The sequence below is a fragment of the Hyla sarda genome, chromosome 7 (genome assembly GCF_029499605.1).
Source record: "Hyla sarda isolate aHylSar1 chromosome 7, aHylSar1.hap1, whole genome shotgun sequence".
Classification (NCBI taxonomy): Eukaryota; Metazoa; Chordata; class Amphibia; order Anura; family Hylidae; genus Hyla; species Hyla sarda.
In genome coordinates this window covers 211,264,766-211,278,781 of record NC_079195.1, presented here as the reverse complement: position 1 = coordinate 211,278,781, position 14,016 = coordinate 211,264,766, and the positions used below count along the sequence as shown (strand labels likewise).

Here is a 14,016-nt window from a genome sequence, read left to right as displayed (position 1 = left end):
AGGCGGCGAGCAATGCATTACTGGTCCCTGCAGCCGGAACACATTTCAGTCCTGACAGCTTTTGGACTGTGCTTTCTGGTGATTTTTCAGCCAGTAAAGGGCTGTCTGGGAAACATTCATACTGAGTAAACGTTCCCTCCAACGTAAATGGTCCCCACGGTCCATTTCCACCAGAGCTGTAAACTAAGAAAATACCCTCCCTGTATCCGTTAGGTAAGTTATTTGATCACATTGGTAGAAAACGTCTGGGTGCCCGCTGAGAGTTTTTCTTGAAGAGCATCCAGAGGTTGTAAAAAAGAAAAACATAAATCTTTTTTTTTTTTCGGAACGTCAAACTCCGAACGACAGGATCGGGGAGTTGCAACCGAGAGGACAGATTCAGCAGAATTTTAATTGAGTAAAAAAAAAAAAAAAAATCCCTGGTCCATTGTGAAGTATAGATATAAATATATATTTATCTACAAGAGTTACATAAAGACGATCGGAACAAAAGTGTAATTAAAACCATTTAGTTTCAAGAGAATCTTAATTTGCTTAATTTGAACTTAATTGCGAGAGGTCTCGGTGCAGAAACGGCGGGATGGTGTATTCAGCGTTTTTTACGGGACAATCAAAATGACCCCAGACAACAAAATGACATTTCTGGGTACTCCTGCTGCGAGCCGCGTTAGGCTGGAGAGATAACAAACATCTTAGCTGGGAAAATTTAGATTTTATTGCCATTTGGATAAAAATTATATGGTTATAAACAGCAGTTTGTATTATTTCTTTTAACAATTTTTTTTTTTAAATAAATATTTATCTTCCAGAACTTAAAGAGTACCTGTCATACTTTTCAGGTTAAAGGGGTATTCCTTTAGACATTTGATCCCCTATACTTAAGATGTCTGATAGCTGGAGGCCCGCTGCTGGGACCCCCTCGCAATCTGCCTGCAGCACTAGTATTTTGTGCTGAAGTTTTTGAGGCTGGAGACCTAACGCCACGCCCCCCTCGTGACGTCATGCTCCCTCCCTTCATGTCTATGGGAGGGGGCGTAACGGCCGTTACGCCCCCTCCCATAGACACGAAGGGAGGGGGTGTTACGTGACGTCACGAGGGGGACGTGGCGTTACGTAACATCTCCAGTCTCGAAAACTTCCGGTTACCGAGCCCGGAGCTGTACATAATGCGGGTGCTGCAGGGAGATCACAGGGGGGGGGCCCCACGCAAACAGACATCTTATGTCTTATGGGATAAAATGTCTAAAGCCGGAATACCCCTTTAAGTGGTTGTATATGTACGTAATATGTAGCAATGTTTGTGGCCGGAATATAGGTTAAATGGCAATGAGCACTGTCATTTGCAAAAACATTTTATATACTGTAGATAATAACATTATATGTATAGTTGTGATATACATTGGTTAAAATATGTGTGTATTTTTGGGTGCAAAAAATGCTGTCTTGTCCCTGCAGCTATTGCCTGTGTGTCTCTGTGCAGAGACAAAATACAGAAAGTGTGGGTGGACAAGCAGCGATCTGAGGACAAGCAGGGCAGTGTGCACTGAGGACAAGCAGGGTTCTGTACACTGAGGACAAGCGGGGCTCTGTACACTGAGGACAAGCAGGCTTTGTACACTGAGGACAAGCAGGCTTTGTACACTGACGACAAGCAGTGCTCTGTACACTGACGACAAGCAGGGCTCTGTACACTGACGACAAGCAGGGCTCTGTACACTGACGATAAGCAGGGCTCTGTACACTGACGACAAGCGGGGCTCTGTACACTGAGGACAAGCGGGGCTCTGTACGCTAAGGACAAGCGGGGCTCTGTACGCTAAGGACAAGCGGGGCTCTGTACGCTGAGGACAAGCAGGGCTCTGTACGCTGAGGACAAGCAGGGCTCTGTATGCTAAGGACAAGCAGGGCTCTGTACGCTAAGAACAAGCAGGGCTCTGTACGCTAAGGACAAGCAGGGCTCTGTACACTGAGGACAAGCAGGGCTCTGTACACTGAGGACAAGCAGGGCTCTGTACACTGAGGACAAGCAGGGCTCTGTATACTGAGGACAAGCAGGGCTCTGTACACTGAGGCTTTGTGACACGCCCCCTGCTCACACAGCATGCTGGAAGTTGTAGTTTTGCAACAGCTGGAGGTACCCTGGCTTAATACTATAGGATGTGTTGTTACCTACTGACCTGAGCCTGTCGCATATCGAGGTTCTCACATTTTGGTACACTTAGTAGATTAAGTCTCTGGCACGTTTTCAGGCAGCAATGTAGCTATAGTTTATGTTGGCGGAACTCTTTAATAAATGCAGACAGATGGATACACAAAAGGCAATGACTGTTTCTTGGCTTCAATAAAAGGTTTCTTCAAACAGAAAAAAAATGTAAATTCTTCATTTCTATATAAAAGAAAATACTGTAACTTGGCACTCACAGGGTCAGACAAGTGCCAGTACCAAAAGTTGTGGACTATGTGACAGACAGAGTGGTAAACGCAATAAGGGCTGGTATACATGGCCATATTACAACTCCATATAATGTACGGCAACGGTCAGAGGCGTAACTTGTAGCCTCTGGGCCCCAATACAAAATCTGTCACAGGACCCTGTGTCTACCAAGTGACACTTATAATACTTGTATTTTCTTATGGGGCAGAGGTGCCTTGGGGCCCTGGTGCGACTGCTACCTCTCCATTCCAGCCGCTGGCTGTCTGGGCATGCTGGGAGTTGTAGTTTTGCAACAGCTAGAGGCACCCTGCTTGGGAAACACTGCCCTATAGTTACGCCTGTGGCAACGGTAGACTTTTATGGTGCCCTACTGTACCTTTGTATGCCTTTGATTTCATATGAAAGCATAACATTTTTAATTTTTGGGGGGATTGCATAAGAATTTGCCAAAAATTGTGGCATGCTTGAACGCAGTATGCATGAACACAAAGGAACTCCGGCCAAAACATGGCGCCTGCACAGAAGATAGACAAACTATTAAGAAGGCATATTAAAGGGGTACTCCAGTGAAAAACTTTTTTTTTTTTAATCAACTGGTGCCAGAAAGTTAAACAGATTTGTAAATTAGAAAAAAATAGAAAAAGGCCAGCACGGCTGAATGAAATCTTCAAAGCTTTTATTCACGAATCCTCGTTAAAAACCTTCATGGTGGCAGAAAGACACGGACATATACAAAAATAGAAATATTGCACATGGAAAAACAGTCCCGAACAAGGCTGACGCGTTTCAGGTTGCTATACCCTTACTCATAGCTTGCCAATACTCAAATGAGAATGCCTTATATACTGCAAGGCCATCCCTTCCATTAGGAAGGGGAGGGACATCTTATGTCAGTGTGCAATCCAACACAAGTAAAAGCAGGAAAATACATGTATCATTAAAAAATTCACATATAAAATCCAATAGGACTATATAACAGCTATGGGAAACAAAACAAGTGGTGGACTTTTTAGTAATGTAGTATTAAGTCCGTCTTGTTATTCAGGCCATGCGGATATGTACAATTCAACAAGTAAATCCACATAATCTCTCTGTTATGAAGAATACGTATAAGATCACCTCCTCTTTTACTTCTTTTGATTTTTTCAATGCCATAAAAGCGCAAGGACGATATGTCTGAATTATGTTTAAGAAAGAAGTGTTTTGAGACATTAGACATGCTAGGTGTCAAAGGACCTGCGGCATGCCTGATATGCTCCTGCATTCTCTTTTTTAAGGTGCGTTTGGTGCTACCTACATAATCCATTTTACAATTCTATTTTTCTATTTTTGTATATGTCCGTGTCTTTCTGCCACCATGAAGGTTTTTAACGAGGATTCGTGAATAAAAGCTTTGAAGATTTCATTCAGCCGTGCTGGCCTTTTTCTATTTTTTTCTACTTTGGTTGGAGGTAGCCGTGCACGCCCCAGGTGAGCTGAGACTCTTTTCTCTCTTTTAGATTTGTAAATTACTTCTATTAAAAAATCTTAATCCTTCCAGTACTTATTAGCTGCTGAATACTACAGTGGAAATTATTTTCCGTTTGAAACACAGAGCTCTCTGCTGACATCATGACCACAGTGCTCTCTGCTGACATCTCTGTCCATTTTAGGAAGTGTCCAGAGTAGGAGAAAATCCCCATAGCAAACATATGCTGCTCTGGACAGTTCCTAAAATGGACAGAGATGTCAGCAGAGAGCACTGTGCTCATGATGTCAGCAGAGAGCTCTGTGTTTCAAAAAGAAAAGAATTTCCGCTGTAGTATTCAGCAGCTAATAAGTACTGGTAGGATTAAAATTTTTTAATAGAAGTAATTTACAAATCTGTTTAACTTCCTTGCACCAGTTGATTTAAAAAAAAAAAAAAGTTTTCCATCGGAGTACCCCTTTAAACTATTAAGAATGAATAAAGTGATGTATTATTTAAGTTATTTTTTATTTTATTTATTTATTTGCCCGTCCTGTGGTGAAGGGGTATAAAAAAAAAAAAAAAAAGGAAAAATATGGATTATTAATTCTTAGGCATATGTATTTTATACTTTTTTTTTACGTCACTTTCTCGGCTCTATGGAAGTGTTGCATATGTCTTTTAAATATGAATGCAACTTTTTGTATATGTACCGTATATACTCGAGTATAAGCCGTCCCGAATATAAGCCAAGGCCCCTAATTTCATCCCAAAAACCCAGGAAAAGTTATTGACTCGACTATAAGCCTAGGGTGGAAAATACATCATCCCCCCCATGTCTTCATCCGACCGCCGTCAATATCACCCTCGTCATCATCACCCCGTCATCATCCCCCCCTCGTCATCATCCCCCCCCGTCAGCTGCCTTGACGCCACCGCGCAGGGACGTCACGCACGGACGTCCCTGCGTGGGGCTGGGCCCGGAGCGGAGAAGAGGGCCTCCCGATGAAGATGGACAGCCTGGAACGACTAACCCTCCCCACCGGACGGTCCCTGCAGCATAGGAGGTCGAATATGGACAGCCCGGACCAGCTCACCCTTCATTCCCACCGAGGGGAGGTGAGTAGAAAACAAAAGAGGGGGTCTGGATGATGACGAAGGCCGCAGTGGTCTTCAACCTGCGGACCTCCAGATGTTTCAAAACTACAACTCCCAGCATGCCCGGACAGCCGATGGCTGTCCGGGCATGCTGGGAGTTGCAGTTTTGAAACATCTGGAGGTCCGCAGGTTGAAGACCACTGAGAAGGGATTGACAGGCGGAGATGGATGGCCGGGACAATCCCCTCACAGCTAAAGCCAGAAACGTTTTTTTTGTTCACTCGAGTATAAGCCGAGGGGGGCGTTTTCAGCACGAAATATCATGCTGAAAAACTCGGCTTATACTCGAGTATATACAGCATGTATGTATGAAATGTAACAATTGTGATGTATTTATGTATTAAAAAGAATAAATAAAAAACAAAAACAAAAAAGATGAGTGTGCAGTGCACTAAATGTGTATATATATATAGGAGGACATGTATCATTATTTGTGTATGGTAGAAGCATTTTACCCCTTTTCCCGAATTCTAAATTATGTGCAGAAGCGCTAAATTTATCAATCAAGCGCAATGAGCTTCATAAACTTCGTAAATATAGTAATCTCCTCAATCCACTCTTTGGAAAATAGAATCGTTGATTTAGAGCATCTTGCTGCGTTAAGTCCAAGATGGCTTATATTTGCGCAAAAAAAAAAACAGCTCTTGCGGCAAAATTTTTGGTGTTAAGGAAAAGTACGCAGTAATAAATCCATGTGTACTATAGAGGTCACTCCAAGGTACCCTGATTCGGCCACATCTGGAGGACATGCTCTACCAAAACGTGTGCAAAAAAATGTGCAAAAAAAGGGCTTGCGCAAAAAAAATACAGACAAAACAGGGGTAAAATCTTTGATACATGTCCCCCATAGAGAGAGAGAGAGAGACTTACTTCATCTATAGTGGCGCATGTTTCGTCTTCGTCCATCCTCCCTGGGAACCTAATCCTCATATTCTGAAGAACATGCAGAGTCTGTCTGGTCAGCTCCTCTTCTTGGTCCTTTGATAGATGATGTAACCCGGTTTCGTTCTAAAGACATTGACAACCCAAGAAAGAAGAAGAAGAATATAATAGTTGGGTAATAGAAGATGAAGACGGATGCAATAGTTCAATAGAATAAAGAGGTATGTCTTATTACTTGGGGATTTGCTGAATAATATGTTATTGTTAGGCTAAATCTATTTCACTAGATATAGCTATAGTGTACAGTAGTGTGATACAGTAAGGGTCTATTCACACAGCGGAATTCCGCCTCAAAAGCCCAATACACTTCTATGGGATTCAGCACTCCCGTTGACTCTTTGGAAATTCCGCCGTGTGAATAGACCCTAAGGCTAGGTTCACACTACGGAATCTCCGCCTGCAATTCCGCTTTGAAATTGCAGGCAGAAATTAATATGTATAGTGTAGTGAATGGGTTTTCCGTTCACAAATTCACACTTCGGAATTTGTGAAGCGGAATTTGTGAACGGAAAATCCACTTGGAAATTTCCGCCTGAAGAATGGCGTTGCTCATTCTTCAGGCGGAAATACTCGCGGAACACATTACAGTCTATCGGAGACAGTGATGTCCGTGCGGTCCTGAATCAGTCGGCGCTGGCCGCACTCGGAAGCTCCGGGCGGAAACTTTCTGCCCGGAGATTCCGCAGCGTGAACCTAGCCTAAGGGTCTATTCACACGGACGGAATTTTCGCTTGCGGAACTCCGCCTCAAATGAAAGCCCATTAAAACTTCTTCTATGGGATTCCGCAGTCCTATTCACACTTGTGGGAATTTGAGTGCGGAATCCCATAGAAGTCTATGGGCTTTTATTTGAGGCAGAATTCCGCAAGCGGAAATCCTGCCATGTGAACAGACCCTAAGGGTCTGTTCACACGGCAGAATTTCCACCAACGGAATTCCGCCTCAAATAAAAGCCAAATACACTTCTATGGGATTCCGCACTCCCGTTGACACTTTGGAATTTCCGCAAGCGGAAAATCTGAAGTGTCAACGGGAGTGCGGAATCCCATAGACGTGAATTGGGCTTTCATTTGAGGTGGACCCTAAGGGTCTATTCACACGGACGGAATTTCCGCTTGCGGAACTCCGCCTCAAATGAAAGCCCAATAAACCTCTATGGGATTCCACACTTCTGAATTTTCACACCAATTCCACACAAAATCCGCAAAAGCCAGAAACCACCCAAGGAAGCGAAAGTGGTGCGGAAATTCTGCCCGTGTGAATAGACCCTTAGGCTTTCACTAATTATTCTGAGGATACAAAGCTCAACGTCAGAAAAATGGAGGTCCAGCTGCTAAGAAGATTTTTACTTGTCAAGCAATATGGGTACACTTTGTCCTCAAAACCAAGTATCTGGTCCATATGCCCTACCAGTCCCTACCCAAGTTATGCCCAAGAACAACATGTCCTGTCAAGGCATGCAGAAGTCAGGATCATGAACAACTGGAACACTAACTTGGTCAAATACTAAAGAAAAGACGTAATTAGTATACAGTGGTCCCTCAAGTTACAATATTAATTGGTTCCAGGACGACCATTGTATGTTGAAACCATTTTATGTTGAGACCAGAACTCTATGGAAACCTGGTAATTGGTTCTGAAGCTCCCAAAATGTCATCCAAAAAATAGGAAAGAGTGAGGATTAAAGAAAAATAAGTAGATAACTAATATAGATAAAGCAAATCCTTACATATAAAAGTAATAAAGATCTGCTGGGAGCTGTAAATCACTGTCTAGGTCAGTGTTTCCCAACCAGGGTGCCTCCAGCTGTTGCAAAACTACAACTCCCAGCATGCTGGGAGTTGTAGTTTAGCAACAGCTGGAGGCACCCTGCTTGGGAAACAATGGTTTATGTAGAGGACAGGAGCTTCTTCAGGGTCCTGTACAGTACACACAGTGTCCTAAAAAAGTAAAATGAGTCGGTAAAAGGAGCAGGTAACCCTGGTACAGGTAAAGAGTACAGAACATGTAATACCTCCCTGTACTGTAGGGGGCGCTACCAGACACCAGTCAGTGCATGCACTTCAGTAATACAGGGGTTTTACCAGTAAATTGCCCATTCTGATTGGTCGGTTCTTCCGGCCATTGACACGTTTCACAGATCTGGACTGTCCGTAGCATTGTATGTTGAGTCTGGTTTCAACTTACAATGGTCCAGAAAAGACCATTGTATGTTGAAACTATTGTATGTTGAGGCCATTGTAGGTTGAGGGGTCACTGTATGTTCACGCGTCAGAATGTCCGTGCTGAATTCCGCCAGAATATTCCACACAGATATCACGCTGCAGTAGAGTCCCATTCATTTCAATTGGATTCTGCAGCACTGTTTTCCACGGCAGATGTTTCCCCATTCCAATGTCCACAGACTTGTCTATTCTTTTTGTGGATTTTGCTCAGAAATGCATTGTCGCTTATAAGACGGAACATTTCCTAGCACCTGCTGGATTATTCCAATGTGCGGAATTCCCGGACATTCCGCACTTTTTACTTTGTGTGAACGTGGCCTTACACCTAAGTCATCTTGCCAATAGTCCTATTTTTACAGGGACAATGATGCAAATCGGGTAGGGTTGCCACCTGGCCGGTATTTTAGCCGGCACAGCCGGAATTTTGGTCACCCTGCCGGTATTTTTATATTAAAAATACCGGCAATGCAATGGGCGGTATTTATCCAACCAATCCTCAACTCCCGGAATGTTGCACCATATACTATACCAGTGTTTCCAAACCAAAGCGCCTCCAGCTGTTGCAAACCTACAACTCCCAACATGCTGGGAGTTGTAGTTTTGCAACAGCAGGAGGCAGCCCTGGTTGGGAAACACTGATCTATACTATATACTACTATATAGTCCAACATGCTAGGAGTTGTAGTTTTGCAACAGCTGGAGGCACCCCTGGTTGGAAAACACCTATACTATATACTTCTGTATAGTCCAACATGCTGGGAGTTGTAGTTTTTTGTTTTTTTTTATTTGGGGCAGCTATGGAGCTACAGGCTGTATCAGGGCATGCTGGGAGTTGTAGTTAATAACTGCAACTCCTGAATTTGCTTAAAAAGAAGAAAAACTGTTAAAAACTACAGATCAAAGCGCAAAAAATGAGCCCTCATACAGGCCCATATAAGGAGAAATTAAAAAGTTATAGGGTTCAGAATAGGAAAAAATTTTCCCTGCATATGTGTGTCCTGTGATGTTACGCATATATAATTAATTATGCAAATTAGCATGGCCAGTATTTTTTGGTCAAGAAAGGTGGCAACCCTAAGATCGGGCCATAAATGGGTGGGGCTTGTGTCACCCCCCCCCCCCCCCACCCAAATATGGTATTTGCTGGAGGAGGCATCTATGGATTTAAAGGGGTTATCCAGAAATAGAAAAAACAGAGCTAATTTCTTTCAAAAACAGCTCCACGTCTGTCCCCAGGTTGGGTGTGGCTTTACAACTTGGCTCCATTCACTTCAATGGAACTGAGCTGCAGAACCACACCCAATCTGGAGACAGGCTGGGAGCGGTTTTTGAAAGAAATTAGCTCTGTTTTTCTATTCCTGGATAACCCCTTTAAATGTGCTGAATTTAGCTTTTAAAGGGGTATTCCAGGAAAAAAAAACTTTTTTTTATATATCAACTGGCTCCAGAAAGTTAAACAGATTTGTAAATGACTTCTATAAAAAAATCTTAATCCTTTCAATAATTATCAGCTGCTGAAGTTGAGTTGTTGTTTTCTGTCTGGCAACAGTGCTCTCTGCTGACATCTCTGCTTGTCTCAGGAACTGCACAGAGTAGAAGAGGGGATTTGCTTCTAAACTGGGCGGTTCACACGTGTCATCAGAGAGCACTTAGACAGAAAAGGACAACTCAACTTCAGCAGCTCATAATTACTGAAAGGATTAAGATTTTTTAATAGAAGTAATTTACAAATCTGTTTAACTTTCTGGAGCCAGTTGATATATATATATATATATATAAAAGTTTTTTTCCTGGTTAACCCCTTTAATGCTTGAACAGCCTTCCCTGCAGGCCTTGAAAGCGGGTAACATGCTATACTGGTCTTTCTTAGGAGACTGATGTGGACAAAAAACCGAGCACTTATAAACCCAATTTTAATAATTATTTTACAGTTTTGAGCGTACGTCACTATGCTGCTCATCTCTATTCTCCTAATTTTTATATTTTAGGAGAATGCTGTGAGTTGTAGTTCTGCACCAGCTGTAGACCCACATGTTGCAGATCAATGCTCAGTCTATACTAGTGTTACCCAACCAGGGATCTTCCAGCTGTTGCAAAACTACAACTACCATCATGCCCGGACAACCTTTGGCTGTCCGGGCATGATGGTAGTTGTAGTTTTGCAACAGCTGGAGGCACACTTTTTGGAGGACACTGCCCTAGGCAAGGCATAGTAATACCAAAAGAATGTGGCTTTAGAATGTGGCCCTAAATATTATGCATAGCTTGTAAATTCCAATGAAGGAGAAAAGTAAAAACAGACTTGAGTGTTACTCACCAGAGTGGAGTACATGCTGCTGCAGGTCCCCGTGTGCGGCACCCTATGCGACGATGAGCTACGTTTCAATGAGTTGGTCCGGTTCCCTGAAGACGGCCTTGAGACTTGTGCTGATACTTTAGAGGAGAGCGGTCGCTGCTGCTCCAGGAGCGGAGACTGTGCGTTAAGTGCTGTGATGGAGCGCGGGCAGCTCACAGAGCGCCTAATCGGGGTGGACGATGAGGATGGAGATGAATAGGTAAATGGCCGCGATTTAATAGGAGGCTTGCAATGTATTCTACCTGCACACAAGCACAATAAATTATGGGTAAGTTCTGGCACACTATCATCTCCTATACCAAAAAGAAACAAATCTGGGGCTCTGTAGCAGATTTGGTGATATCTTAAAGGGAAAAAAGAGACTCTGGACACTGTGCCATGACTAAGAACCGCACGGTTCGAAACGCGTCGGCGTTTCAGCTTTGTTTTTAACCTCACGTGGATTTTTGTTGTTCCCTATTTTTAATATGGATTAATAAAATTTTGGACTTTTAAATTATATTTCTTTTTGGGAGCTGGAGCATCTGCACCTTTCTTCATTTGATATCTTAAAGGGGTACTCCAGTACAGTGTCCATATTAGGACATCCTCAGGCATCATCCTAAACTCTGTCCTCCCTTAGCCCAAACTCCTTCTTCCCTCATCCCTCAGACCAAACTTCCTCCTCCCTCAGACAAAACTCAGTCCTGCCTCACACCTGGGAGTTGTGGTGTTGCAACAGCTGGAGGCTCCCTGGTTGGGACTATGCATTTATGCTCCCATATGTGGCCTCTCTCACACTCTGCAGACCTCTGGGCCTGAGGCAGGAGTTTTGTCTGAGGGAGGAAGAAGGAGGGAATTTGGCCTAAGGTCTAACTTAGGGTTGGGTTCACATGACGTTTTCTCCCATACGGGAGCGCATACGGCAGGGGGGAGCTAAAACCTCGCGCTCCCGTATGCTTCCGTATGCGCTCCCGTATGTAATTCATTTCAATGAGCCGGCCGGAGTGAAACGTTTGGTCCGGTCGGCTCATTTTTGCAGCAAAAATGAGCCGACTGGACCGAACGTTTCACTCCGGCCGGCTCATTGAAATGAATTACATACGGGAGCGCATACGAAAGCATACGGGAGCGCGAGATTTTAGCTCCCCCCTGCCGTATGCGCTCCCGTATGGGATAAAACGTAATGTGAACCCATCCTTATGTATCTGTGTTTTTTGCCTGCTTTCTGCTCTGCTAGTTTTTTTTAATTTATTTTTTATTAAGATCAGGGTTATCATAGGAATATTATAGGAACAGCGAGGCTTAGTAGTGTCGGTTGTTACATTGGTTTAGTGATCAGGGATAGATCTAGTAAAAGATTAGGGATAGCTAATTAGGGCCAGTCAGTCTTTGTTCTTGTTCAACATGATCTACTTTAACCCTGATTGCCATGATCATTGTTATTTGTACCTGCCAGCATTAAAGGGGTACTCCGGTAGAAAACTTTTTTTGTTTTTTTTATCAACTGGTGCCAGAAAGTTAAACAGATTTGTAATTTACTTCTATAAAAAAATCTTAATCCTTCCTGTACTTATTAGCTGCTGAATACTACAGAGGAAATTCTTTTCTTTTTGGAACACAGAGCTCTCTGCTGACATCATGACTACAGTGCTCTCTGCTGACACCTCTGTCAATTTTAAGAATTGTCCAGAGTAGGAGAAAATCCCCATGGCAAACATATGCTGCTCTGGACAGTTCCTAAAATGGACAGAGCACTGTGCTTGTGATGTCAGCAGAGAGCTCTGTGTTCCAAAGAGAAAATAAATTCCTCTGTAGTATTCAGCAGCTAATAAGTAGTGGAAGTATTAAGATTTTTTTATCTGTTTAATTTTCTGGCACCAATTGATTTAAAAAAAAAAAACCCACAGGAGTACCCCTTTAATATATGCTTTGTATATGGTTTTTTTTCTCTTGCGACTGCTTGCTTGTCATACAATTCAAAGCTAATGTAAGTATTGTGGTATCTGAGAACTAAGAGTCACTTTTAGGATCCAGGAAAGGTGACTGGAGTGTGGTGACCCAGTACAAAATATTGCATACCGCCCATCCTGTGTGGCAGATGTTGCCCTCAGTGTCCATCTTGGGCCCACACTCCTCAGAACTCTATATAATGTAATGTTATGGTTAATGTTCTGGTATTTTCTGTATGCCTGATGCTTTAAAGTCTATAACCTGTTGTTCGGGGAGTGTGCAGAAGTAAACCATGTGACTTCTCAGACCAATGGGGATCCTCCAAATCTTCCCCTTATATAGTGTGGTAAGAGTTAAGAGTTTAGTTCTGCAGACTAGTGCAGTTATTGCTGAGGTACAGTTTGGAGAAAGTCTGAAGAGAGAGAGTGAGGTGATTCTGAGGAGGCCTCAAGTCTAATCCTGCAACCATCTGCTAAAGCAAATCCCCTGCACTCAGGTGAATGTCAAGCCTAGCGGTAAGCACTAAAGTCCCAGGGATCCAAGTCAGTCATTAAAATCAGTTATTTAAGTCACTAAAGTCAGCGTGGGTTGCCATACAGCAAGTCAGTCATATACAGCACAATTAACTACAAGTCCCAGCGAGCCAAAAAGCTTCCAAGGTTTACCCTGCACCTCCCTTTATACCATTCTGAGCTGTAATGATTTTTACCATCTATCCTGCCTCAGTAAAGTCAGTTTATCTGTAACCTTGCGTCGCAGTATTCATTGCCCCGTGCCTGGCCCAGAAGCAGCTGACTCAACCTCGGACGGTGTATAGGCTAACTGTGCCCTGGCGTCACAAAAAGGTTAATTTGCACATTACCCTCACCCAACACCACAGGAGCCTGGTTCTTCCATCTTGTGACCAGCCTGCCTCATTACAAGTAAGAAAAGAATATTGGACCTTAGGGCTTAGAATCTAAAGGAGAAGAGAGGGGCACAAAGTGCTAATTTTGCCCAGAAAAAACAGAACCTTGTAGTCCAAAAACCAGAACATGTAATAAAACTGCAAACGGCCAGACTCCTAGTCAGCGTTACAAAATCTATACGTACTGGACCTCTCCAATGATTTGAACTTCTGCTCATCCAGGTCGTAGGAAACTTTCTTCTCTTTCACTAGTTTCTCCTCCTCGGAGTCAGAACTGCTGTCACCACCGGAGCTGCTGCTGTTAGAACTACTGTAGCTTTTCTTCTTCGAGATCTGTGTACACTCCGGCATAGAAGACAATGTCTGAAACATAAAGAATTATATGTACAGCATGGGACATGAACTGAGAGCAAATGAGGGGGAAGAACTGCCGGTAGAGCTCAGAGACAAGATTGGGTGGAGGCACAGATCTGGAGAAAAGTACAAAAAAGATTTATGCTGCACTAAAAGTTCCTTAGAGAACAGTGGCCTCCATAATTCTTAAATGGAAAAAAGTTTGGAACATCCAGGACTCTTAAAACTGGCTGCCCCATGGAACTAAGTAATTGGGGGAGA

The 14,016-nt window shown here is 43.2% G+C and overlaps 1 protein-coding gene across 7 annotated transcripts in view; it reads right to left on the bottom strand.

Annotated features, from left to right (window-relative positions):
• The window catches only part of TTLL7 (tubulin tyrosine ligase like 7), a 245,761-nt gene that overhangs the window by 49,011 nt on the left and 182,734 nt on the right, over positions 1–14,016 (bottom strand). For all 7 annotated transcript variants that reach the window (XM_056532560.1, XM_056532564.1, XM_056532566.1 and 4 more), the window contains exons 15-17: positions 13,587–13,764; positions 10,524–10,804; positions 5,910–6,047 (exon numbers count right to left, since the gene is read on the bottom strand). In XM_056532560.1, the coding sequence (XP_056388535.1) occupies positions 5,910–6,047; positions 10,524–10,804; positions 13,587–13,764 (597 nt within the window). The remainder of the gene's footprint in view (positions 1–5,909; positions 6,048–10,523; positions 10,805–13,586; positions 13,765–14,016) is intronic.